The following is a 27,920-nucleotide window of genomic DNA, read 5'->3' on the forward strand; positions in this document are numbered from 1 at the left end:
ACGTTGTTGGATATAACACAATCCGGCCGATGAAAGAAAAGATCGAATGTATTCAATCTTGGCCGCGCCCCACGACTGTCTATGACGTCCGGGCTTTCTTACACCCGGGGAGTCCGTCCACGGGGAAATCACGCGGTTTCCACGAGGACTCCACGTGGTGGCCGCACGCGAGGTCGGACCAGCGGCTGTTGGTCCACACGTTCACAGGGACTCCACCAACTGGGCACGGCAAGGAATCCACGTGGGCTTTTGGCTCTCCGTGGATTCCCCGTGGATTCCTCGTGGCACCGACGGGATGGTCGGGTCCACGCCGGCCCCACCACACCACCGACGGCGATTCCACCGAGGAAAACCCGTGATCACGACGGGTTGGTCGAGCCCACAAGGCAGCGACACCTCGAGAGGTGGTCTCCACGTGGCTCACCGGTCCGTCGCATTCACCTTTGGGGGGTGCGGTGGCTCGGTTAGCCTTGCGCGGAGCGGATCAAATCCGCGGGTTATGTCTGCAGCAGAATGTGGTACCGCCTGGGTACGACACACTGCATTGCATGGGGGACATGGAGGAGAACTGGGACGGTGTTGATAAGAAAACAAACAACATCAAAAGGAGAAAAAGGAAAAAAAGGAAAAAAAAGGAAAAAAAGGAAAAAAAGGAAAAAAAGGAAAAAAAGGAAAAAAAAGGAAAAAAAGGAAAAAAAGGAAAAAAAGGAAAAAAAGGAAAAAAAGGAAAAAAAGGAAAAAAAGGAAAAAAAGAAAACATGAAAACATGAAAACATGAAAACATGATAATTAGAAGCCGTCTGCGGCACCATTGTCATCTTCATCACCCGGGGCCTCCTGGGCTCTGTCACGCAGCATTGCCTGCACTTCTTCGTCAGAGGGGAGGGCAACCGAGATGCTGGCAATCTCCCGCGCCATCTTTGCGCCATCAAAGATGTGTCGGTCGCAGTCCAAGATGAGACGGCCGTACCTGATAGGTAATCACACATCAGAACATGTTCGTCCAATAAAAATACTGAGGAATAAAGATTAACTTACGCCACTTTGTAGTCTTGCGACTTGTGTTGCATGGTCTCCAGGTGTCAATTGATCAGCTCCCAAGGGGATTGAACCAAGGTAGTCGTTCGATCCTGTTGACGCTGCATGTACATATGCAACCGCAGGTACGCCATGCGTACCACCAAGCTGATGTGGATTGATCGGGCCACATCGGTGTGGAACTACTCTTGGGATGAATAGAGCTGGAGAGGGAATGGTGCTTTAATGGGCTGCCTCTCTGGGAACAAGAAAAAAGAATATAAGAGTGTGGACTCTTATGGAAAGGTGTGGCTATAGAGGATTCTTGAGGTTTGTCTAAGGGTTTACTTTCTACTAATCTAATAGCAAGTTAAAGGTAATGTAAAGTCTGTCCAACCTGATATATTTGGCATAGACTTATCAAGCTTGTCCACTCTGATTTAATGGCATAAGCTAGGCTAGTGAATGGTGACCAGTGATCTGAATTACTTTGACAGGATCTGATGGGGAATAAATGAAGAGGAAAACAACCCAGTTTATATACACAAGAAAGAGGAGCCATGAGGAAACAAGGATAACCTGCAGGGAAGCATAGAACATTCTACTTCTATAGGATGAAACAGCCATGTGGTCAGAGTAGTGGTTCAAGGAGTCACATGATGGTGTAATAGTGGGTGGGGATGATGCCATCTTCTGGGGGCTATGGTGCAATCTTCCTAGTTGGAGGAGGGGATATGTGAGACATAAAAGGGGTAGAATATTCTATGATCTAAGATAGGAGGAGTTATGAGTTTCAGGAAGTGTTTCAGGAAGAAGTAATCTAAGGATCTAAGATAGGAGGAGTCAGGTGTTTCATGAAGTGTTTCAGGAAGTAATAATCTAGGTGGGGTTTGGGGCTATGTCTAGCATAATGTGTATCATGTTGGGTTTGGAGGGTGAAGGGTTTCAAGGTTGCTTATACATCTTTGAGCACATGGTTCTAAGGAAACACTAGAAGAAGGGGGTAACATGTGATCTGGGTAGATGTTTGAGACTAGGGAGAGGGTTTATCCAAGAGAGGGGGAGTGTGGGAAGAGGGAATACTATTATCCAGGGTATGACCATTGAGTGGGGATGTTGAGGACCTTGGGCTTTGCTGACAAGGGGGCCAGAGGTATGGGATTTAGCCTTGAGGTGTGACAGCATTGTGATTGATGGTTGCTGGTTTTCTGGGTAGATCAGGATTGGCTTACCACATCGGCTAGCGTCATGAGTGCATGTTGAGGGGAAAACTCTTGCAAAACCTGATTTCTCCGCAACAAAGATTCCATCAGCCTCGGTCTTTTGGCTTTAGATTAGAGTGATAAGATGAGACTTACTGTGACAACCACATCAGTGATTTGTGGGATAGGCACAGCATTTGCCCGGGCCCCTGGCCTCGCACCGGCCATAATCTAAGAAAGGTCATTGTGATCAGCAAGTCAGTTTAAGAGATGCAGACCATGTGGAATGGTGACTGACCATCTTTGCAAGCGCACTCTTCTCGTATTTAAGTAAATCTCGGATGAGGAGGGAGACACTACTGACAGCTTGGTCTTCATGATCAATATAACCCGCCGGGAGGTAGGTAGTCTTCCACTCGTGGTCCATTGCATCCACCTCGCCCTGCAGTCCCAGCTATCCAGTCAGCCAGCTGACAGGTGGAAAGGATGTGGATTTAATTCAACTCACCTTCACTAATACCAGGGGGGTTTGAGGAATGAGGGCGCAGGTATCCACGGTATGATTTCGACCATATGACTGCAGGGCTGGCATGAGGAGCTTTTGGCGAGTTTTTGCGCGAATTAAGGCCTAGTTAAGTAATTCATACATATGGGTTAGTCCTCTATATCCTAATCTTGGGTGGGTTGACGTACTCGGACATCGCGATGGTAAATAAACCCCCTACTGGGATTGACATCAACAGGGGGGATATGGACGGGGGCTGGGACATGTTCGGGCCCACGCTGGGTACCAGATGGTTTGACTCGAGCTCGGATTGATTCGAGGTACATGAGCGTAGCCAGCACACGATCAGCCTCTGACAGCTGGGCCGGGGGAGATGTGTCAGATCAAGCGAGATGAACAGAGGATGAGGAGATACTTACGGCTGCGACTTGTCGGACCCGCTCGATCTGACCAACATCTAGGCCCAGTTCATCTGCCAGCCGTTCAACTGACATGGCTTCCTGTTGGAGGGGAGTTTCATCTGGCGTCGGCTCACTGCGGTGATTTTCAGGTCCGTCTGGAACATCACTGGCGTTATCGGGCCCGGGGTTGCTATCTTCAGGTCCGTCTGGAACGTCACCGGCGTTATTGGGCCCGGGGTTGCTATCTTCATTCTTGCTACGCAGCATAGGGATGATAGGGGTCAGCTCTTTGTCTCGAGCCGCACCATCCAGGTCAGGATGGATTGCAGCCGATGCCCCTTGAGTTGGGCTCCTGACTGTGTAAGGAGCCACAGCCAGTCGGGCCGGGCTGATAGTAGCTCGCATGGGGCTGGTGACTCCTGCTGGTTTGTTCAATCAGTCATGTTTATACATAATAAACATGTGTTCAATGAATGCAGACTGACCTGTACCTGCCGGTATTGTGCGTGCACGGAATCGAGGAGTAAAACGGCCTGTACGTGATGACGAGTTGGACATGATATCACAAATGAAGTGTCAGGTCTGTATTGACGGACTGTAACTGGGTGGGGAGATCGAGCTTACCTGCCACAGATTCGTTCGTTTTATTGTGAGCGGCGAGTCTTGTCAGAGGTGGGGTTGCTTGGTGGGATGAGTTTGGCTGAGATGGTTGGAGCGATCCCGCTGGTCGGAGCGAGCGATCCATGATCACATGAGACATTTGAAATTCTACTTGGTGATCTCGACATGATATCAACTCCCGTGATTTCGACGGATCACTCTCTCACTCACCCCATTCTTTCCTCACCGGGCTCTGATCTTCTTATCGCACCTGACTGCAGAACATCTTTTTAGATTTAAAGCATCACAATTTGAGCCGTGTTATCTCTGACTTAGTTCAATTCAGATCCATCGTCTTTATAAGCTACATGCCATGCAAAACTGCCGAGGAAATTTCAACTGAAGTCCAAAAACATCCCCCTAAACATTTATTTCACAGTCCATAGAGTTAAAAGCAAACAAAATCTAACTTTCTAATAAGTCAGTAAGATTTAACACCTCTGATTTATCTCTATTACTGCATATTTATTTTATCCAAATAAAATCCCATACAAACAGACAGAGATAGCTAGCTTTGAGTTTGTTGAGCATCACAAATGGCCCAGGCTATCATGACACCTTTCAAGATTGCTTGCGCTGGACCCCACTTCAATCCAAGCTTGCGCAGCTCCCTGTGGGATGTCCCTTCAAAAGCTGTCCAGTGAAATATATCGTGATCTGATATCATGGCTTGGACTGGTTTGTAATCATTGGGGATGTGACACAACGACAGAAATTGAGACATGGAGAAAGGAGGAGTGAAAAGGCTAGCTGTGAGTCCAAGGGGCCGGAGCCCAGGATTTTGCCTCTTCGGAGGTGGAGGACGATTGGCAGAATGGTTGGCGCTCGCACGTTTGTTTGATATGGCGTTCAAGTTGAAGGAGACCGCGGCGCCGCCGGCAGGCTCGCGGGGCAAATCCTGTGTGAAGCACACGATGAGCAGAGACAAAAATTTGCAGCATTCAACAGGATCTGACATACACTAACTACCACAGTGACAATGGCAAGATTGTCCTTTTCCATGTTGAGGATCAAGTAGATCTCCGCATCTTTAGAGGACTTGTGCGCGGCATTGACAAACGATTTAAACGAGCCATTATCCTCGGCCAATGTTGATGTGTCCCGGTCAAACTCGCCCGGCTCCAGTATGATGTACGACCACTCGAGGGCAGATGCCCGGTCTGCTTGCGCGGCAATGATCTCAATTGGATAAATCCGCACGTTGATGTTTTCTAGGTGCTGGATTACCAGGGTTTTGAGCAGGGAAAAGTCCAGCTTGTCGAGGTTTAGCTCCATGGGGACGACCCGACCCTTTGACGACATCCGCTTCATCTTCGACTCGGATTGGCCGTTTTTCTGGACCCTGACGAACAGTTCGTATTCGATACCGATCGATATCTTTCCATCGGTCGATCTGGTCGAAGCGGGGGTGGTGATGGTGGCTGGGTCTGCAGGATGACACATGATCGTTGAGTGGGAGGGCTGCTGGTTGTTGAACTTGTGGGACTTAAGAGGGACTTGAGAACAAACACACAAGTCTTGCCTCTCACGGCTCGAAAGGTTCGACGTGGAACCCACGAACGCCATGGAATTGTTCCCATCGGCTCCACCGGGGCATCCAAGCAACGGCCGTGGATTCCCCATCTGTGGGAACCACAACGATGCGCTGTTTTACACAGTTGTCGGCTCCACCGTGGTTCTATCACGAGGAGATCCCAGGAGGGTGCAGTTGTCGGCTCCACCGTGATTCTATCACAAGGAGATCCCAGGAGGGTGGAGCCGACTGGATATCACATCGTCACCACCCATTTTCGACGGGGTGGTGATGGCGACGTGGTGCGCAGTGAATTCCACGCGGTTTTCACGGAACCGGTGTCACGCGTCGTATCCACAATCTCGCTCGCCAGGAAGTACCCCCGGCGTGTAGGTTTGTGCGGGTTTTACCGCCGTTATGTTAAAAACTTCGCGAAAATCACTACCCCTCTTCATGGCTTGACGGCTGGAGGTGTGAAGAAACGCGAGAAGATTTTATGGTTGCCCGTCCATGACGCGGCGTTTGTTTTCCTTAAAGAGGCTCTGGTGTCTACACCAATCCTCCTCACCCCGGATACAGCTAAGGCTTTCATTATGGAGACCGACGCGTCAGACTTTGCCGTCGGGGCGGTACTGTTGCAATATGGCGATGATTATTGTCTGCACCCAGTTGCTTTTGAGAGCTGCAAGCTCAACAAAGCCCAGATTAACTACCCGGCCCAGGAACGGGAGTTGTTGGCCATTATCCACGCTTGGCGGAAATGGCATGTCTATTTAGACGGCGCTGTTGTCACTACCATCGTGTATACCAATCATGTGTCCCTGGTTTATTTGAAATGCCAGAAGCTCCCGTCCAAGTGGCTCTGCCGCTGGCTGGAGGAGTTCGCCGAAATGGACATTGAGATCCGTTATAAAAAAGGCGCTGATAACATTGTTCCTGACGCGCTGTCTCGACGGAGTGATCTATCACTCGTGGACGATATTGGCGACGTCCTTGATGAGACCGATTGGCCTCTACTAATCCCTTACTTGATCGATAAAAAGGAGATTCCGGCTTGGGTCCCTGAGGGGCTTGTGATGAGAGCCAAGCAGAATTTGAAGTTCTTCGAATACGACTCAGACAACGAGACCCTGATCTATCTGGGACGTCCCGGGCTGCTCGAACGCTCACTGTTTATCCCACTAGCACACCAGTTCGATCTACTTCGAGCGGTTCATGATGATTTAGGCCACCGTGGCCGCGACTGCACTTTACAGGTGCTGTGTGGTCGAGGTTGGTGGCCCAGGCGCTACAAGGATGTTAAAAGTTATATTGCTACTTGTGCGCCGTGCCAAGTGCATGAGCGTGCGCACGCGTCGCAGGAGACAGGACTTCAGGTCCCTCTGCCGGCAGTGATGCCGTTTGAGCAATGGTCCTCCAACTTCATTAAGATGCCGGAGAGTTATAAGGCGGGATACAATTGGATTTTGACTATTGTCGACCATTGTACATCCTGGCCGATAGCCATTCCTCTGAAAACTCTACGGCGGACGCTATCGCAGAAGCCGTGTTTGATCATGTGATCACCCCCTTTGGGTTACATTGCAAGTTCCTCACGGACCGCGGGTCCAATTTTTTGTCTGCCGGGTTTGCCAGCTTTTTGGCCAAGGCAGGAGTTAAGAAGCTTAATACTTCTGGTTATCACCCCCGTACCAACGGGAAATGTGAGAGGTTTAACGGTATCCTGGAGAAGGCGCTTTTTTGCCTGAATACATCTGGGGACCCCAAGCGGTGGGAAGATTTTCTCCCCGCTGCTCTGTCCTCTACTAGGATTCACGCAAGTGATAGTAGTAAGTTCTCGCCTTTCGAGCTTGTTTATGGTGTGAAACCACGGCTGTTGGGTGATAAGCGACGCATGGTCGCCGCGGATGAGGCCTGTCCTGGCGAGCATGAGTTAGCTACCAGGATTGAGGAGCTTAATAAGCTCAGGTTGGCGGCCGCAGGCAATACTGCCATTTGCGCCGAGGCCAACAAGGCCGCTTTCAATAATAAAACTAGGTTTGCTCGCGATGTAGACGCCCTTGTTGTGGGCCAATCTGTTAAACTTCGCAACAAGGAGCACACAAAGGGTAGCCCACATTGGTTTGGCCCCTTTGAGATCAAGGAAATTTTGCCAAATAATGCTTTTATTCTTAACAACCAGAATGGCAACGAATACTCGAGGCCCGTAAACGGCAACAGTTTGAAGCCGGTGTCTCTGCGATCTTTGGTGGTCAATGGGATGTGGGCGACGCCCCCCGCAATTGCTCAGCGGGAGCGGCAGGCTGAGGCCCGCGTAGCAAAGGCCCTGCTTAAAAAGACCACTTCGGTGGCAAAGTTATCTAAACCTGTAAAGGCTAAGAACGTTAAAGGCGCCGGGAAGACTCCGGCCCCGTTGGCTAATGATTCTCCTGCTACCCCGGCTCAGCCGGCGCGGAAGATACGTGTCCGTTTTGACGGCCAGCTGCTCCCGGAAGGTGCTGGGGCAGCCCCTGTCTAGGGGGGGGTGGTTGTAGCCGTGCTACAATTGGCTACGCGACAGGCGCCCATACTAGGGGCGCGCTGTACGCGTGTTAGGTTTTTCCGGCTCCGCACGAGCCAGGAGTCAGAGGTGCCAAAGCCCCTGCGTACTGCACGCAAGGGGTTGTGGTTTCCGTTTCTTCCTTCTTTTCTCATACCAGGCGTGACCTGTACACGCACGTGTTGTCTGTACCGTTGAATTCCTATTCATCGGTGCTTCTTGTTGTTTGGTTTCCTTTTTCATTGTTGGCCCTCATAAAAGGGCCTCCCTTTGTATGTCTGTTTTCCCCATCCATCCTCTGTCGTTGGAAATCCAGACACCCCTTTCATTAGTCATTTGGCGGCGTGTAGCTTTGCTCCGCCGCAGGCCCATTTCCATAGCCTTGTAGCCTGCCCGACTACACCTCTCAATGACTTGTCCGGTCATCAAGAGGGTGTAGAGTCCCTCTTGATGACTGGTTGGGTCATCAAGAGGTGAAGTCCTCCTCAATGACCGGTTGAACGGGTTCAACCGGTCATCGAGAGGGTGTCCTCTGGATGGCCTGTCAAACCGGCCATCCAGAAGTTGATGCGTGCTCTTTGATGACCGGTTGACCGGTCATTGGGAGGTTGTGTAGTACTCCCTAGATTGGCCAGTACATATGTATGTAGCCATGGGCCAGCCATTTATCACCCGGAAATAGAGGTCAGGACCTCTATTTCCGGAATGGCTGGGGGAATATATTTCCCGTTATACCAAGTAATGAATTTTACGATATAACTGGCCGGCCCAAACACATATAAATGAGGTGTTATACCCCAAGCACCTCCGGTTATAAGTCGTGCAATTTATAACCAAAATTGGGGCATCCAAACGGGGCCTTTTTTATTAAGTTTAATAGCATGCAAAACCTGCGCTCCTCCGTGTGCAACTTATCCCCTATTATTCAGAAGCCCTTAATCCTTCTGAAAGCACCTCATTCATCTCAGAAAAACAAAGAAGAAAAAATTCTATTTTTTTTTTGGTTTTTTGCTCACCAGTGGATTTACCAAAAAACAGTGAGCTAATTCAATACTATCTCTGTTATCTTAAAGCTATAAAAGACAAAAAAGAAAGTAATTACCAGCCTAACACCTGGGAAAAGCTCTCTTAAGAAGAGCAGCTCCAAATTGCCACCAACCGGTTCCAACAAGAACAAAAGGAAAGCCTTGAAGCTCAAATTTGCCTCCAGTTATTCCTCCAAGAACATTACACTTGAAAAGCGCAAGCACATTGTGACAAGAAAAACTGTGAAAGTAAGCAGTAATTCATTTGTTTAAGTGTCTCCTTGAGCAAAAGACTAACTTGCCTTCTTTATTTTAGTGGCTAAAAGAAACAAAGCACTCCAAATTCAACCACGGCAATAGACACTCCACTTAAGAAGCCAACAAGTAAGTCCCCAATAACTCTTGTATCCTTAACTTCACGTGCTCTAACACCCCGCTTCCTTTATCCAGTGCCTGCTTCTGAGGCGCCTTATTTCACAGGAATTGTGTGCCAACCAAGAGATAGGTGTAAGTAAATCTATTTATTCTCTTCATCCTAAATCTCCTAGACATTTTTGTTTACTGGCTCATCCTTCTCCAAAATAGTACTTTGCAGTGGAAACAGAACCCTCCCCTGTCAAAAATTTGACCACTCTCAAAATCACTGATTCCAAGTCAGAAGGCAAAGCAGAGGGCTAGTTACCTTTTTTTTCTACTTAAATTATGAAATAAAATAGAAATAAAATACTGAAAAGCATTTCTACACATTCTTCTAGACCAGAACTCAAAGGGCCTCTGCCCACCCCAAAAAGGCCAAGCCACATTAAAGGGTCTGCCGTTGTGAGACTCAAAAGTGGTTGTGAAACCCTTTTGCTGAATGGTGAAGGGTATGATGGAGGTGCAAACTCTGCCCTTCTGCTATCAGATAACAAGAACCACCAAGATAAGCTTGGCAAGTTTTAATCAAGTGATAGGTCTGACCTAGTTCCAGATGAAGTTGTTTGATGACAGGTATTTTATAGAATTGAGAGTTTATGATGAGTGAAAAGGGTGAAAGTTGACTTGATGATTCTGGTGGGGGTTGAACACAGGTTCTCAAGGGGGTGATATATAAAGTTGAGAAGAGTGCCTAGGCTGGGAAGTGTATATGTCTCAGTTGGGAGAACCAGGAACCAGGGAACTTGTGACAGGCACGTGATATGTCAACCAAGAGATATGAGAGTGAGTTAAGTTGTTATTGCAGGTCTGAGGGATGATATGGTATGTTATAAAGTACAAGGGTTGTAATAATGGATAAGGGTTGGTATCTGTATAACTGGTGGGTACTGAACTGAGGGAAAGACAACTGGGGGGGAGAGAGCTCCTTATATAGACAAATGTGAGGGATTTTGGCTAAAAGGGGGACCCTGGATGAGGGATTATAGCTGGCGGGCTGCGTACAAGGGGTGTCAGAAGATACTAAATACAGGCAAAATATGGGGTGAGAAATGAAAGATGATGTCATACTAATGCAAAGAGCGCATAAACAAAGCGGGGAAATGTCAAATACAGGGGTACCTCATGGAAGGGGTGCATGAAGGATGTCAGACTAATGCAAGAGTGCAGAAATGGGGTCAGAAGACTGCATATAGCTGCAAGGGGTGCATAAATGAAGCGGGGAAATGGGGTTGGTCCCCTTCATAGGCAGTGGAGATAAGAGGGATAGAAAAGAGTGTTGGAGTGTGGGGTGGAAAAACTCCACATTTGGAGTATCAGGAAGTCAAGAGGAGGTTGGGGAGGATTACATGAAATCAAGGGTTTTCTACATACAACAAAAAGTATGTGTTTGGCTGGGGCTGAGTATGGGTATACCTGGGAAAGGAGACTTGAGGGGCGTGACAGGTTGATGACTGGGGCTGGTCGTGTCCATGAGGGGTCCAAGAGGGTGTAACTTCCAATCCAGTGGGGTTCTGTTTACACTTCCAGTGGTGACTAGGGGTAAAATTGGCTGTAGAATCCATTCGTTTGATGTTATCTTGAGACCTAGGGTGAGTAAATATATGACATAAAAAAAACTTTTGATTTTTCACTTTTCTGTCTACCACACCATCTGAAGCTCCGTCATTGGAGAATACATTGTAAATAGTGGAAATCGCAATCCGGCTCCCAATCCAAGCGCTTCAAGCTCCACAGCTCCTGAGGAAACTCCTCTCTTGACCAAAGAAGAGGAGTTTTTCCAGAAGATCAAGGACCTAGTCCACAATCACAGGGAGAATTGGGGGAAGTGTATAACTCTCCACTGCAAGAAAAACTCTAGAAACTGCTTGCAGTTGAGATGCAAGAGCTCAAGGCAAGCTGCAACTCATACAAGAATCAAGCACTGGTTGATTCCATGAACATGGTCTAATTTATGCAAGAGTGAGTCTAAGGTACAAAAAACTAAGTACAGGAGTTGATACCTGTGCAAATTCCCCTTTCATGGGCACATACCCCTTTCATGTGCATATATCCCTTTTGTATGCATTCACCCCTTTCATAATGTGTACATAGCCCTTTATGTGCACATACCCCTTTCATGTGTGTATATCCCTTTCATGTGTGTATATCCCTTTCATGTGTGTATATCCCTTTCATGTGTGTATATCCCTTTCATGTGTGTATATCCCTTTCATGTGTGTATATCCCTTTCATGTGTGTATATCCCTTTCATGTGTGTATATCCCTTTCATGTGAATGTATCCCTTTCAAAATGTGTACATACCCCTTTCAGCATGTGTTCATGACCCTTTCATGTTTACATGTCCCCTTTGAGTTTTTTAAATCCCTTTTAATACCCCTTTTATCATTCAGGTTTACATACCCCTTTGATGTTTACCTATCCCTTTCATGTGCAAATACCCCTTACTGCACATACCCCTTTCATGCATAAATACCCCTTTCATGCATACACAGCGGGGGTACTTCCTGCCCCGCCCGTTTGTGGAACCGACGAGAGGAGGGTAATCCGTGGAACCGATGAGAGGAGGGTAATCCGTGGAACCGACGAGAGGAGGGTAATCCGTGGAACCGACAAGAGGAGGGTAATCCGTGGAACCGACAAGAGGAGGGTAATCCGTGGAACCGACGAGAGGAGGGTAATCCTTGGAACCAACAAGGATTGGCTCGGTAACCCCTTGGTAAGCTTGTTGGTTCCACAAAACAGGTTTTTTCCACGTGGAACCAATGGGCTTCACACTTTTCCCCGTCGGTTCCACAATGTGCCTTCCTGGCACGCGTGGAGACCACGTCAGCTCGTTGCTCACGTCGGTTCCACGGCATTTTCTTTTTTTTTTCCTTCCAGCCAAGACCACCTCAGGCTGGTCCTGAGGTTTTGAAAGACCAACAAAACTTGATTTTGAAGACAGGAAAAAAAAAATTGAAAAAAAAACTTAACAAAAAAACCTATTGCAAGCCCAATTGCAAACCATTGTTTGGGGGATTGATAGCGTGTAAAGAAGCGGGGTTGAAAAATGTGAAATGGTTGTGTTGTGTGGCACTCCCTCTCATCCATGTTCCCTGCCTTGATTCTGAGTTTGACTCCCACCGGCAACAGTTTTTAACAAGCTGCTCCCGCTGACTTTTTAAGGCCCGCCTACGTGGCCACGTGGATTCCACGGGTACACATGTGTAAGTATCTGTGGGATCCTCGGGGCCATCACAAGGTGCCCCTGTGATCCACTTGGTGGAGACCGCGTGAACGTGTGGACCAACAGCCGCTGGTCCAACCTTGCGCGCGGCCACCACGTGGAGTCCTTGTGGAATCCGCGTGATTTCCCCGTGGATGGACTCCCCGGGCTTACATACCCCTTTCATCATGTGTACATATCCCTTTTATGTGTTAATACACCTCCTCACATTCCCCTTTCATGCATACATATTTCTTTCATCTGTACATAGCCCTTTCATGTGTACAAACCATTTTTATTTTTATTCTGGCTGGATTCAATGGTGCATGGAGTGTTTAATAAAATAAAGTGAAAGGGTGCTCAGGGGGATGCTCATTTGCCTCATCCTGCATGAGCACTACAGCATGTTCAACATTGAGATGCTGAACAAGGTACACACTCAAGGTGCATCAGCACAGAATTTGGGTGCTTGACTTCAGCTTGAGCTGAAACTTGATTGAAGCTTGCTGCATCTCAACTGCAAGCATTTTCTAGAGTTTTTCTTGCAGTGCTCCAAGCCCCAGGCTCTTGTGGATTTGAGTTCACCACTATTTCCAATGGATCCTCTGACAACAGAGCTTTGGAAAGTGGACCCTTTGCGGCTTGGCCTTTTTTGGGTGGGCAAAGGCCCTTTGAGTTCTGGTCTAGAAGAATGTGTAGACATTTTTTTTCAGTATTGGAGGACTTCCCGTGAACTTTGAATAAATCTGGAATCTGGAACTCTGGATCAATTTGGGGATCTTCAGGGACCTAGATTTCCATGCAAAATCTGATATCTGGTGGCTCAGATCTGACTTTCCAGATCAACAGGAAGTCCTAGATTTCATTTTGTAATTTAAGTAGAAAGAAAAAGGTAACTAACCCTCTGCTTTGCCTTCTGACTTGGAATTAGTGATTTTGAGAGATTATACAGGGCCTGGAAACAGGGGTTTATAGGTGCCTGTACGTCTGAGGCCTGCGGAGCAGGGGTATTTCAAACCCAGGAAGAGGCCTAAGAAGACCTCAGATAGAATATTTAAAAGAAACTTAACTCCATCAGACACAAGTTTGGGAGACTAATAGGACAACCAAGACCGGTTACAGTTACCGCTTCTGAGCTGAAACTAGGCGGAGCAATTGGTTATGGCAATAGCGGTGGACAGTTGGGCAAAAGGGATACAGGTTGACGATTCTAGGGAGGCCTTTACTTGCCCAAAGGCCTTCCTTTGTATACTTGCACTGCAACCGGTGGGTTGCAGCTCTTGGTAGCTCTCTCTTGGCCTCTCGGCCGGGGGAATGATCAGTTTCTGACAGGAGTGTTTGTGAGTTCTGCTACTCATGTTCCTCCTGTCAGTGTCCTTGGTGAAGTTGAGGCTTGTTGAGGGTGCTTCCTTGGTTGGAGGAGGTGCCTTGTTTAAAATGATGCTCTATGTACATTTTTTTAAGCAGATACTAAGGCCCTGTTTGGCAGGGCCCAGCGTGATATGTAATTACTAGTAATCAACCGCTGTGTAATAATTCAAATAAGGTTCATAGAATCTTATTGGGAATATCACTGGGCTTTGGCTATCTTCCTTGGTTGTTTGGGACGTCCACTGTCATATTGTGTGCACGGCCTTGTCTGTTTGGTCAGCCCCACCACATCAAGCCTGCTGTAAGAATCAAAAGTGTTCCGGAGAACCTTTTGCTGAATGGAGAAGGGGATGATGGAGGTGCAAACTGTTAGAATTAAACAATTTCCGAGACATAACAGGGGACAGTAGAGAGTGAGCACAGGTGGCTTGAGAAAAGGGGCAGTGAGGTTTGATTGCTCACCGGATGCGGCTCAGGGTGTCACGGAAAAAGAAGGAGAAGAAACAATGGCTAGATTGCTTGTATCAGGTTAAACTAATATAGACTAGTTACAAGAAATCAAGTTGTGGTTGTGACCATAATGACTATAAAAGAATATTGAATAAAAAAGGAATCTCAACCAGGATATCACAAGGGTTTCAACGGTCACAGTCAGAGCATACGCGTTGTGGTGATTTATATAGGCGAGCACGGTAGAATGTCCACGCGGGGATAGCGCGGGCGGGAATGCACAAAGCTGCTCAGGCAGAGTGCATTCCGGTGACATAAGCACTGAGGATGAGGTCAGGAAAGCACGCTAAGAAAGCTTACGGAAAGTCACGCGCGGACTGGAATGCACAGATTGCAGATTGTGGATTTTGGATTGGATGTTTGGATTGGAGCGGAAAAGACAGGGCTGGACTGCGGCGGGACTACACACGTGGACTGGTAGCAGCGGCGCTTCAGCGGGTGAACCACGACAGCCAAAGCGGGTTTCACCAGCGGGTGGAACCAGGGTGGAGGCGGTGGCAAGAGAATGACTGACGGTGGGAGGACAAGCGTTGGAGAGGAGCGGAGTCTGGGAAAGTGACGAGCAGGATAGCGGGCAGAGCTGGAGGACTAGTGCGGGATTGGGTGGGAACGGCAATGTGCGTGGAGGGAAGGACGGGGGACAGATTTTCTTTCTCTTCAGTACCTTATCCTAATATCCATTCTTACAGATTACCATCATCATTGTACTTACAACTACGGACATACTAGAGCTATTTGGGATCTTATCTTTACTTTGAGAGTTACTTGCGGATTTTGTGCTTACAAAGTGCGGAGCTTCATTCACTTGCGGATTATTACGCTATAGATCAGGCTCAGTAGAGGAGCACTGAAGGCTAGTGGAAAGTAGCAGTGCGGAGCCAAGTTGCCAACAATCACACAACCCGGACACTAATATTCTTGAAGGAGGCGGTCAGCGGACATTTCCACCGACTAACTGTGAAAGAGAAACCAAGGAGATGACTGGGAGTGAGAAAGTGGAATGAGGCAGAAGGCAAGAATTTAAAGGACTGAGGACAAAAACTCAACACAAACTCTGCCCTTCTATACTATCAGATAACAAGACCCACCAAGCTAAGCTTGGCAAGTTTTAATCAAGTGATAGGTCTGGTCTAGTTCCAGATGAAGTTGTTTGATGACAGGTATGTGAGAGTTGAGAGTGATTTCAGTGGTTATTTGCAAATATGAGGGTTGTGGTGATGTATGGATGTGATGGTAAGTGTGAAGGTGGTGTGTAAATAACTGGTGAGTACTGATCTGAGGGGAAAACAACTGGGGGAGAGAGCTCCTTATATAGACAAATGTGAGGGATTTTAGCTACAAGGGGGACCTTGGATGAGGGATTTTAGCTGGTAGGCTGTGTACAAGTGGTGTCAGAGGATACTAAATACAGGCAAAAAGTGGGGTGAGAAATGAAAGATGATGTCATACTAATGCAAGGAGTGCATAAACACAGTACCAAAATTTCAAATACAGGGGTGCATGAAGGATGTCAGACTAATGCAAGAGTGCAGAAATGGGGTCAGAAGACTGCATGCAGCTGCAAGAGGTACATAAATGAAGGGGGGCCATGTCAAATACAGGGGAAATGGGGTGCAACCCCTGCATATGCAGTGGAGATAAGTGGGTTGAAAGAGAGTATGTGTTTGGATGGGACTGGGTAAATTTATATTAGGAACAGGGGTCTTAAGGGCTGTGACAGGTTGATAACTGGGGCTGGCCGTGTGATAGGTGTCCATGAGGGTGTAACTTCCAATCCAGAGGGGTTCCAGTGATGCTTCCAGTAGGGACTAGGGGTAGAATTGGCCTTACAATCCATTCTTGATTTCCGTTTGGTGGTATCTTGAGGCCTAGTATCAGTAAACCTTTAGACAAGAAAAAACTTTTGATTTTTCACTTTTCCGTCTACCACACCACACCCGCACCTCAGCTCAATGAAACCATGCCCCAACCAATGCCTTCAGCCACCCTCAACCAAATCTTACTCGCCTCTCACATCCAAGACAAAAACCAGCAGAAACTGATCCAGCTGGTCCTTCTCATGGTACTCACAGTGTTGCTCTACAAATGGTCATGATCAATCAAAAGTTTGTACAACAACTCACCACTGACTGGACGCAAATACGTGAAGTTTCTTGATGCTGGAAGGTGGTTGGAGTTGAGTCCGGGGGAGCAGCTGGCACTTGTTGGTACTGTGGTTTCAGGTCATTTGGGTCTGGAAGGGGAGGAGGGATTGAGAGTGTCAGCGCCGGTCTCTTGTGTGACACGGGGCTGATAGGGTTTTTGACTATCTGTAGCAGCTAAATAGCGGCCAGAGGTCTTAAGGGTCACACTATAGCCTGATGGCCAGTGGAAAAAAGTCCAACTCAACGCCGAAGGCGGAGGGACTAGCACCCTTACTTAAGTAAGGGGACGTGGCGATAAATCAAGCCAAGTGCCGTTGCTCAAAACAAGGAATGAGCTTCTTGTTCTTCTAGGATACAGGTGTTATGACACCCACCTGTACCTAGGAAAATACACGAAGGAGATTGAAGCTGTAAAGGAAAAGGTTAGTATACTATTGGAAAACCCCACTCACTATAATTCTAGTAAGGTGCACGGGTTTGTATGGTAATAATCTTGGGGGGAAGATCTCTCCAGAGGAAAGATCCCCCCCTTTTATGTTACAGGGACCCAGGGACCTGACCCTCCTTCGAGTCAAGGCCCCAGAGGGATCCTTAACTCCAAGGAGGGGGAAGAGGTCCACGTAATTCAGAGGAGGAATTACATGAATAATTATGTAATCTCTCTATGTATGTTAAATCCATAGAGAGATATACTCCATTAGTACATTATTATTCTCAATCAAGGTAAATACACAATAAGTGTGAAATCATACAGTTTAGTGCATATAAAGTGATGATTGCAACAAAAGTAATATTATAAGACAACAGGAGGACTTGAACACAGGATCTTACACAAGATCAAGGTCAATCTTAAGGTAGCCTTTAGCCATTGGGTTACATGACTTGTAATTATCATTGTAGACACATGGACAATTGTCTCAGTGGCTGACAGAGAGGTAGCTTGACTGTGGAGGAGGTATTGAAGAGGGAGGTTGTTTGCGTCTGGGTGCCATGGAGTCGACGTTCAAAGGCAAGGGAGGTAATTATTGTGGCAAAATTTTAGGCTCCGTTTGGCTGTCCACAAAAATGTGGGAGCGTAATAAAAAACTTTGCAGATTATTTTTGGGGGGACAGGGGATATTACGCTATCCCCTGTCCCTGTTTGGCAGCCCACCAAGCGTCATAAAGTTGACGACAGGAGTTCACGCTCAATTATTCCCCCCGCCATTTGGGATATTTCACCCTGACCCCAAAATTTGTGGTCATAATGGCTCCCTTTGGCCTTGAATCCGTGCGACTCAATGGCACCCCGACGCAAGAGACCTCCATCCTTGAACCCTCCCCCCCAATTGACCGAGGCTTCAATCCCGCCTCCGCTTCCTGCCCCAAACAAAGCAAGGCTACAATCACCATCAAGATGATCAGCTTGATGACTTTCTGCTGGTGTTTGTCTTGTAAGCGAGGCAAGAGGCGGTTGTTGTTGAGGGTTGCGGAGCCCGGTGGGGGCATTGTGGCATCGGATTTGAGGAGGAGAGAAGCGCAGGCCAGACTTGTTTTTGAGTGGCGCACCAAACAGACAGGACTGCTGTCGCTATATGACGGTGGCCATCCCAAACGGCCCTCTATAATTGCATAAGCCCAGTATTATTATTATTATTATTTTTTTTAGTGCAGTATTGATTTGACATTGCGCACTATGCATATTCATCTACCAGACAAAAGGTTCCGTGCAAAGCAATACAATTGTAAATAGAGGGGAGGAGGAATAACAGTAATTCTGGCGAGGATTCAGTACTGAGAAAAAGGGAGCTAGGGGGTGGGAAAAGGAGAGAAAGGGAGAAGAGAGAGAAGGGGAGAGGGAGGGAATTGGATCCGGAAAAGAGGTCAAATACGGGAGAAGTAGGTGGTTATTGGAGGGAACCTTTGGTGTCGTCGGCCCGCCGGAAAGAGGGGAGCCTTGCCGATGTTTTGATGAAAGCTTCCGTAGCCCTGGAGGCCCTGGCGTTGTGGAGAAGGGATCTGACCGTAATTTCAGTGATCCTCTCCTCAAGAAGCATTCGCCTGGCCGTCATCCTGGCCTTGCAGTACCTAGAGCAAGCCACAAGATAATGATCAACTGTCTTGGGGACTCCGCAAGATAAGCAGATAGGGTATGGCGCCCTTCTGCACTTGAATTGGAAAGAGTTCAAGGGGACGTGACCTGATCTCAATTGATGAAAGGCGGCCTGGACAGGGAAGGGCGCCCTTGGCGATCCTTTCCAGACCCTCTCCTTCCTGATTAGCCTTGCCTTCTCCGTCACGATGCTGCCTTTGATTGATCTGTCCAGCAGAAGTGGGCATCACGCCTCTGCTGCTTTTTTGTCTGCCAGTTTGTTACCCGCAATTCCCACATGTCCCCGGCACCACCGGATCAAAATCTGTGTGGAACAGGGGATGGTGTCAGCCACTTCCTGGATTTGAGACAATAAGTACTGGCCCGGCTTGGGGGTCCTAGGAGAGTTTAATCTTTCAATAGCCGCTTGGCTATCCGTCAGCAGAATTAGCCGCGCTCCTGCACTAGGCAGTCGGGCCTTGCTTCCAATTTCCAGTCCTAATCGTATATAAGCCCAGTAATAATACAAATAAGGTTTAATAAAGCTTATTTGGATTATTACGCTGAGGTTTATTACACCACGGCTGCAAGAAAAGTTTCTTGCTACCGTTCCCAAACGTTTCAGGTTTGAAAACGGTTCCTGGGAACGTTTCCGGTTAAGATATGGCTTCCATAAACGTTTCAGGTTAGAGTACGGTCTTGTGAAACGTTTCTGGTTGGCAACCGGTTCCCAGAAACGTTTCAGGTTTAGATTCAGTTCCCAATAACGTTTGTGGTTTTGAATTGGTTTGCGCAAACGTTCAAGGTTTGAGGATGGTTTTTGCAAACGTTATGAGTTACTTTTTGTTTGTTACAACGTTATCTTGGGGTGAAAGTTAAGATGTGGTTTTTTTTCAATCAAATTAGTTCAGGCAAACGTTATGTGCAACCGAGATAGTTTGAATTACCACTTCAAGCGGTTTGAAAAACGAAAATGACAACCAAGAAGGTTTCAAGGAAGAAATCAACAACCGTGAACGTTTTCACGTCCTGATAACGTTTTTCAAAACATTTATCATAACTTTTTGCAAGCCAGAGTCAGTTTGCAAAACCAATCTGGAGGGTTGTTTTTCCACCTGAAAGGTTGAGAAAACCCAATCCTCCAAAAAAAAAAAAAAAAAAAAGTCAAAATTGACTTTGGGAAAAAAAAAGCTCCAAAATCCAATGGTACAGAGGATATATAGCATCAACAGCTCTCCTCAGATATTGGCTGGTGGCTTGTGCTGTAAGCAGCCACCGGAGGGCAGTGGGATCGAGTTGATCGTCAGTTCGATCCGTGCCTGAGTACATCTTTTGCTGCTCCGACGGCCGCTGGAGAGTCGGTTGGCACTGCTCCTCAGCGGTATTCGCAAACGTTTTCCATAACGTATGGCGGTTTTTGCAAACGTTTTGGTGGTTCTCAAAAACATTTCTGTTAACGGAATAAGTTTTGAGAACCACCTCACAACCTATTTAGTTTTCATTCCGTTCCCACAGCGGAATGCCAACATTATTTTGAACGTTCGGCCGAACTTCTCAAACTGGTTTCCGTGGGGGCTTCGCCCCGACGTATCCTTCCAATTGTATTGTGAACGTTTCAAATACCACTTCGCAACCGCTTTGAAACGTTCGGTTGCAGCCGTGGTGTACCACATATGACGCTGGGCCCTGCCAAACGGGGCCTTAGGGTCAGGCCAAAATTTCCTTTTTGGCGGGGGGAATAATGCAGCGTCAATTCCAGGCGGTCAAGTTTATGACGCCCGGTGGGCTGCCAAACAGGGACAGGGGATAGCGTAATATCCCCTGTCCCCCCGAAGATAATCTGCAAAGTTTTTTATTACGCTCCCACATTTTTGTGGCCGGCCAAACGGAGCCTAATAAAAATGAGATTGGTCTGAATAGTATCCACGTCCAATCAAGGCAAGAAGAATCAAAAGAAAAAGTAATTAGACACTCTTATAACCTAACTCATACTCTGTCCCGACCACTATCTGCCTGTTCCATAAAGTATGCTACTTTTTAGTCTTGAGGAAGAAAACACCCAGATATTATCCATTTTTAGGGAGGAGTTGTGAGAGCGCTCAACCTTTGACGAAGAGGGCTCGAAGCTCAAGGCGAGCCGGGTGGCGGAGCGAGAAGCCGGCCGGAGGGCGCGCGCAACCACCCCGAGATAGAAGCAGTTGCTCAGACCTGGTGTATGTAATGTGGGGCTGTGTCTCTCTTGGACGCCAAGACCGTGAAAGCTTCGGCGACTTGAGGGGGAAAGGGTTTTGGGAGCGAGACCGGGTCGGTAATCCTCACGTATCGGCCACGCCAGCCACGCCCCGGGACTCCGAGTCGGTATCGGCTGTACAATCACGGCATTTTCTATGGAACTCATGACGGAGCCACTTTATCCCGTCCATACATCCGAGGCTCAGAGTTATCTTACAGATTCCGCCATGAATGGAATGTTCTGCGCTCCATGGACGGCTTCCGGAATCCGCGCGGAGGCGGGCGGTACACGCATGGTGCTCGCTTTACTGCCTGAAGCTCTTTGATGCTGACCTTGAGTGCAACAAGCTCGCAACTTCACAAGGCACCAACTCCACAATCATTGCATCCATCGGTCCCTCGTTGTTCTCTAGGTTCGTCGTTACTACCAACCATTGCCGCGGTGCGAACGCTCGCCCTGACCTACTCCCTACGCAGTCAGATTCTCAAGAATGCCACGCGTTCTAGCGATCCTTGCTGGACTATCAATCCTCTTGCAAGTCACCCTCGGCTCCCCAGCACCTATTCCCGCAGGTCAAGAAGAACCAGCACCAAGAAGAATCAGGTGTGGTGTTCCTGGCGAAGGAGCCCCATCGCCACCTGGCGGCGGAACTCCCACTGAACGCCCATGCAATTGTTGCCGTAACGGATATTGCTGTGATGGGCGCTGAGAAGATCTCATAACAAGGTATCACCAACCACCTTCTCTTTCCCATTAAGATTGCTGGTGTGTTTCCGACTATCTGACAACGCCAACTTGACCTTTCTCAGAACCATCCGCAAACAATTGAACCCCCAACCTGATTATTCTCCTCATGCTTGCTCAACAAGTCTTTCTCTCCATAAAATCTGTCCTAATTCTGTCGATTCATCCGTGTTTTTCTTGAACTGACACCTCGCATAGTAACACACACAATTAATCAGCTTCTTCGTATCATCTTCTAAACCATTTCAGCCAGATGCATATAAGCCCCAGATTCTGACATCAGAGAATTCCCAGTAGTCACCCAGAGTGATTTGTGGAGACTGGGGTTCGGCAAACACCAGCTGGTAAGAAGTGTTGACTGTGATGGTATTTTAATGAGGCAGGGGACTGTAGTGCGGCAGAGGACTGTAATGCGGCAGGGGACTGTAGCCAACTTTGCAGCAGAGAGCCATGGCTGCAAAAGTCTGTAACCTGGTTAACAACATTTTTGCGGGTATGGGAGTGCATGAAAGCGTTTATCATTTGTGAGGAAGATGGATGATGGCAGGTGAAATTGTATTCTGACTCAAGCGACATCGGATTTTATGCTCGTTTGGTTGTGATTCTCTGATCAAGATATTTTCAATTGCAGCCTGAATGACTGTCTGTGATTGCTCTACAAGACTGAATTGGGATCCACCTCATCAGCCATGACGCGGGCCAGGAGAGGCACGATGCGCTGAGGAGCCCCACTCGAGTGTCCTATCCAAGTCAATCCATAGGCCAAAGGCTGCTAAGCTGCCACATCAGGCCTGCCTGAGGTGTTGCCGCTCTCGCCGACTGTTCACAGCGTGGCCCGACTTGAATCCTGTCTCTTCTGAGTCTAGACGGACGACTCTGAGGATGAGAGAACGATCTCTGGCCGATCAATGCGAGCAGTTGTGACACCCCGAGTGCCAACGCTTCTAGCTGCACGCCCTGCCAGACCACTAGGGCCCAAAACACGTCTTCTGCCTGGACAGGGCGACAGGGCAAGGACACGACCCTATACAGTGGGATAGCCAGCCGGTGCGCGCTGGAGGATTTCCACCGGGCCCCTGTTTGACTCACTTGACCAAGTCGATCTGGTCAGAGGGGGGAAACCGTCCAGGAGGGACCGTCTGGAAACCCCAGGAGACGGCCCAGAGAGAGAGTCTGTCCTCTTTCCTCGCGCTGCGCGCCTGCCAGTGTCACCAAGCAGAGAGGACACCTTACGGCCACGCCTATGTATGCACTCAAAGCACAGATCGCCAGGTCGCACATCTAACTGTGTCCTCCGGGTGTCCAAACCCCACCAAATTCCATAATAAAAAAAGGCAATTACAGGTTAATTAATGTATACATCAGTTTTGTGTGTGTGTGTGTAAAGAAAAAAAAGGAAGGATATTAAATAGGCGGTGAGCGGGCACGCCTGCTGCTACGGACTACGACTACTTCTAGAACCAGTACACCGACAACAAGGGGGGAAGCAGATGGGAGGCGACGAGGGGGTATTATGTGCGGGGATTAGGGCAGGAGGGGCGGCGGTACACAAGGGGCACAGAGATATCAGGGCGGACGAAGACTACGACGGATAAACAAACGGAAGAAGGCTCTATGTATACGAATCAATGTCAATATATATATGTATAATGTAAAAAGGATAGTAGAGAGACGGTTATGTGTAAGAGAGAGAGGAGTAAGTACACGGACGTAGACCAGATGCTTGGGGAACTTGAGGACGGGCAGCGGGCGAGAAAGCGGCGCGTGAGCAGCGAGACGCGACCCCCAATAAGCGAGAGACATCGGTGGTGGCGGAGGCGAGACAGAGTGTATCCGGGGGCGGGGCTATAGAAACAGAGGCGATGGCGGGTGCGGGGCGGGGCGGGGGGGAGGGAGGAGGCGCGGCGACGGAGGGGAGGACAGAGCGGAGGCGGAGGCGGGGCGGGTGTGTGCGACAGACTGAGCGAGAGAGAGAGAGAGAGACAGCGGGCCTCGGGCCAGTCGGCCGGGAGTGCAGAAGCGGGGCAGGGGGGAGATCAGAGCGGGTCGGACCACTGGACATAGGTGTCGGTGTCGGGGCGACAGAGGCGGGCGATGATGAAGTTATTCGGGCGTCTGATCTGGGGCGGGGGGGAATGATTAGGGGCGTTCGAGGCGCGGTTGGAGGCGGCGGGGCCGGGGAGGATGGAGGCGTGTGTGGTGGAGCCGGGCAGGGCGTGTGGGTCGGGGGTGATGAGGAACAGGCTGCGCATGGCCGTCGTCCAGGCCCGCTTGCATCCCCCTCCGGCCCGCCGGCCGCCGTGCGCTTCGCCCGGCCGGTACAGCTGGCTGACTAGCTTCTTGTTCTCCTTCAATACCCGCTTGGTCGTCTGGCTCTTGATGTATTCCACCGTCGTCAAGCCGTGGAAGGTCAGGAACATGTGGTACCCCCTTTACACACACACATACCCACACACACGGCATTAGTGGTGGGTTCGGTTAGGTGGGAGGAAATGGAGAGACGTACAGGAGAGAGGCGATCGGGAGGAGCAGGATGAAGGAGAGCACGAGGACAACGATGGCCAGGGGGTTCTGGCCCAGGGTGGCGAGCACGGCCTGGCTGGTGGCCCCGTCGCTCGCACCCTCGCCTGCCTCACTCGCCACCGGCTGCTGCGGCGGGTCCCGGATGAAGAACAGCCGCCATATCGCACAGCCGATCATCAGCATCAGACTCAGCACGCTCGCCATCAGAAAGGTGAAGAAGGAGCGGTAGTTGCGCGAGCCGATGCAATTCTATGTCCCCACACACACACAATCTGCTCAGCTTTCTTCCCGCGTTCTCTCCTTTGCAGCAAAAGGGGCTTACGTTGAGGTAGCTGCAATGGTGGTCGATCTGGATGTAGAGAGAGAGAGAGAGAGAGAGAAAGGGTCAGTTAAAAGATAAAAGAGAGAGAAAGAGAAAGAGGGGGGACTGAACACCGTCGATGCAGCAGTCGCACATCCGACAATGGGACGACCTAGGGGGCCGATAGGATTCGCAGGTGGTGCACCACTTGGACTGGATCCAACCGACGTCCTCGTCGGAGACGAAGTCGAGCGGGACGGGCTGCTGGGAGGTGGTGTTGGAGAGGCGGGAGGCGCGGGGGGTGTTTTCGAGCTTGATCCAGCGGGGGAGGAGCTCCCACTGGCCGACCTGGTCGTACTCGAACGGCTTCTCCCTCCGCTGGTCGTCGATAGGAGGCGGGGGGGGAGGCTCGGCGGGGGGGATGGAGGCCGGTTTCCAGACCATCTCCGGGTTCGGGTCGAGGCCGCGGGGCAGGATGCCGGGGTCGGAGGCGACTGTCCTGGCCATCGCGCTGAGCGCGAGCATCCAGAGGTAGGCGAACAGGGCGACGAGCGCGGTCCCGGGGGCGGGCGAGTGGCGGATGAGGGCGGGGACGGTGGAGACGAGGAAGAGGACGGGCAGGCCGAGGAGGAGGGCCAGCGAGGCGAGGGTCTGGAGGGGCAGGTACAGCCGAGGCCCCGGGCGGCCATCGCTCCGCTCGTCGCCTTCTGTATCTTCCTGGGGCTCGGCTGGGCGACTGGCCGTGCGGCGGCGGCTGAGGGGGATGGAGTGGGCCGGGCGCGAGCTGACTAGTCTGCCGCGACAGCAGAAGACAAGGTTTCCGGGGTGGGCCTGGTAGACCCTGGGCTGTTTTTTCTTGGGCCGTCGTTGTTGGTGCTGTTGGATGACGAGTGGGTTGGCTTCCTGGGTTGTTGGGAGTGGCTGTTTCTGGCTGTTTTGGTTTGGCTGTTGCTGTTGTTGCTGCTGCTGCTGCTGTTGCTGCTGTTCTGCTGGTATGCGTATTTCGAGTACGCCTGAGTAGGAGCGCAGTTCGAGTGGCTGTGCAGCTGGCAGTTTGTGCTGGTGTTGTTCTGGGGGCTGTCGCTGTGGGAGTGGGTGTTGTTCTGGCTGGTGGCTGAGCTGTTCTGCTGATGAGCTGTTTGAGTGTGGCTGGTAGTAGGTTGTTCGGTGGGTTGTGGTGGTGGTCGTGGTGGTCGTTGGCAGGAGTTGGGGCAGGGAGTGTGGTGGCTGGGGGGGGTGAGGGTTCATGGCTGGTGGTGTGGGTGCAGTGGGCAGTGGGCAGGAGGGCGGAGTGGCTCTCATACATACACATGACACTGCGATCCGGCCCAGCTATCCGCCACACACACACACAGACCTCTCAGACACACACAGTTCGCTCTCTAAACGGATGGTTGCAATTTCTCATCTGTACATAGTCTATCTCATGAAGCCCCCAAAGGCTTGGAAGGCCTTCCGGAATGTCTCAAACTGTTCAGGGCTCAGCGTGGGCCGGTGGTGTCCCGGGCCCCTCATCGCGCGGGCCTGGATGCCGCTCGCGTCTGCGGAAAGACCAGCGTCAGCCCGGGCGGCCGGATGCGACGAGCCGAGGCACTCAACTGAGATGGTTGGATTGCGCGAGCTCGACGACGCATCTGATCGAGCTGGGCGGCGGCTGGTGGGGGATCCGGCCGAGGAAGCTGGCGAGCGTGAGTTGAGGGGTGTCTGGGGTGGGGATCTCCTGGAGGGGGCAGTGTCGGAGTGCGCCGAACCGGCCGAGCGCATCGGCCTCCAGCCGGCTCCGGGCACCCCCGGGGGCTGGCGGGGGCTGGAGCTTCCTGGGGTAGTCGAAGGCGGCCTGGCGGGCGGCATCGCTCATCGCGCCCGGCTGGAAGTGCAGGAATCCGAAGCCCTTGAACCAGTCCGTCTGGGCGTCCTGCATCAAGCCCCGCTCAGTCAGCACCGTCGAGCTTCAGAAGAGAGAGAGTGTGTGTGGGCCCACCCTGGGGAAGGAGGCATAGACGATGTGCTCCCGGGGGAGCTTGTGCTGGAAGTGGGCGAGGATGGCGAGGATGGCGGGGGCGGAGAGTGCGGCGGCGGAGGCGGTCTTGACGGCGAGGACCGTCGGGCGGAACTTGGCGAGGCTCATCGTCTGACTCTGGAGTCTGGGGTGGGGGGGGGGGGACTGCCCCCCGGGGTGTGTATACTCTCCCTGTGACAGCCACGGGCCGCGAATCCTGTGATTCCTGCCCCATGAGCACCATCCGCCGATCTCGCTCGCGATAACTGACACTTTTTGGGAGATGGACAGCATCAAAGTGAAATTTCGGGCCGCGGGTCCTGCTGATGTTATGTGAAGGGAAAACAAGAAAGAGTGAGGAAAACTGGGTTCACCGGCACCCAGGGGATGAGTCTTCGAGAGAAACTTATAAGAACAGTATATAAACATACTCTAATAATCAAGTATGATACCATAACAGCCACCCCCTCAAGAAGACTCCGACAAATGGCCAAAAACTTGAGCAAGAAATAAAGAATGTGAAAAAAAAAACCCTAGACAAATAGAGATAAAATGGTTGAGAAAACCAAAACATAGCAGGATAAGAAGGTCCAGATTGTTGCCAAAATTTAACCGTTGCTGTTGAGTGCAAAGAAAAAAGGAAACAAGTGTTGTTATCTTAATCAAGAAGAAATGATGATATGGGTAGGATGGACAATCGCAGGGGGTGCATGTGTCTCGCAGCGAGCGCATGCTGTCCCCCCTGGTACTTGCCATCATGTATGTCACTCATCCAGGAGATGACATTTTGAAGCTGGCTAAGGGCATTGGGCCCAGCGCCTTTGTCATGATATTGGCCAACTGAGCATCAGTCAGGACCCATTCAATGACAAGTCTCTTGCAATGGAGCTGTTCATTGACATAGAAGACCTTGCGTTCCAAGTGCCTGGTACGCTTGTTTGCGGTGTTGTCCTTCGAGATCTTGACCACTGCAACGTTGTCGCACATGAGCTTTGGGGTGATGATCTTGTTGGTCATGTCAAAGAAAAGCTCTTTGAGCCAAACCAAATGTTGAAAAGCCCAGATGAACTCCGCATGGCATGTTGATGTTGCTACTGATGGTTGGCGCTTGCTTGCCCAGAGTATGGGTACCCCAAAGAGTGTAGTGACTGATCCATCTGTCAATCGCACAAACTCGCCACCCCAGTTGGCATCAACCCACGTGAGCATGTCCTTGTCAGTGGCGCCCGGCTCAATTGCCAGATTTTGACACCCAGACGCTTTTATGTAGCCAAGAGAGTGTTGAACCGCCACCCAGTGCCGCTTGGTGGGCAATTTTGCAAACCGTGCCAGAAAACCTACAGCAAACGCCAAGTCTGGACGTGTTGCTACTGCTAGGTATTTTAGCAATCCAACAATGGAAAGATAGCTGTTGGGGTTGATGACATCTTTGCCAGATTGGGTGGAAGTGATGGAGTTATTGTCTTTTAGTGGGACCGTTTGGGAGAGTGTTGTGTCAGTGGTGAATGTTTCCAAGATTTTGCGCGTGAGAAATGGTTG

The 27,920-nt window shown here is 49.9% G+C and overlaps 4 protein-coding genes across 4 annotated transcripts; 1 reads left to right on the forward strand and 3 right to left on the reverse strand.

Moving 5' to 3' along the window:
- Nucleotides 1–2,888: 2,888 nt before the first annotated feature.
- On the reverse strand, nt 2,889–5,228 carry PtA15_4A363 (uncharacterized protein; the record flags this gene model as incomplete). Its single annotated transcript, XM_053168239.1, has 6 exons — nt 2,889–3,083; nt 3,144–3,544; nt 3,611–3,658; nt 3,750–3,893; nt 4,590–4,683; nt 4,746–5,228. 6 exons carry the CDS (start codon nt 5,226–5,228, stop codon nt 2,889–2,891), a joined length of 1,365 nt encoding a protein of 454 aa, XP_053019468.1.
- Nucleotides 5,229–21,063: 15,835 nt separating this feature from the next.
- PtA15_4A364 (uncharacterized protein) lies at nt 21,064–21,536 on the forward strand (the record flags this gene model as incomplete). Its single annotated transcript, XM_053168240.1, has 3 exons — nt 21,064–21,098; nt 21,162–21,255; nt 21,321–21,536. The coding sequence occupies 3 exons, from the start codon at nt 21,064–21,066 to the stop codon at nt 21,534–21,536; spliced, it is 345 nt and encodes a 114-aa protein (XP_053019469.1).
- A 2,058-nt stretch (nt 21,537–23,594) lies between these two features.
- PtA15_4A365 (uncharacterized protein) lies at nt 23,595–25,630 on the reverse strand (the record flags this gene model as incomplete). Its single annotated transcript, XM_053168241.1, has 6 exons — nt 23,595–23,988; nt 24,065–24,330; nt 24,404–24,413; nt 24,510–24,893; nt 25,050–25,309; nt 25,394–25,630. The coding sequence occupies 6 exons, from the start codon at nt 25,628–25,630 to the stop codon at nt 23,595–23,597; spliced, it is 1,551 nt and encodes a 516-aa protein (XP_053019470.1).
- Nucleotides 25,631–25,801: 171 nt separating this feature from the next.
- PtA15_4A366 (uncharacterized protein) lies at nt 25,802–26,510 on the reverse strand (the record flags this gene model as incomplete). Its single annotated transcript, XM_053168242.1, has 3 exons — nt 25,802–25,923; nt 25,982–26,297; nt 26,364–26,510. The coding sequence occupies 3 exons, from the start codon at nt 26,508–26,510 to the stop codon at nt 25,802–25,804; spliced, it is 585 nt and encodes a 194-aa protein (XP_053019471.1).
- Nucleotides 26,511–27,920: the final 1,410 nt, after the last annotated feature.

The sequence above is a fragment of the Puccinia triticina genome, chromosome 4A, assembly GCF_026914185.1.
Source record: "Puccinia triticina chromosome 4A, complete sequence".
NCBI classification, from domain to species: Eukaryota; Fungi; Basidiomycota; class Pucciniomycetes; order Pucciniales; family Pucciniaceae; genus Puccinia; species Puccinia triticina.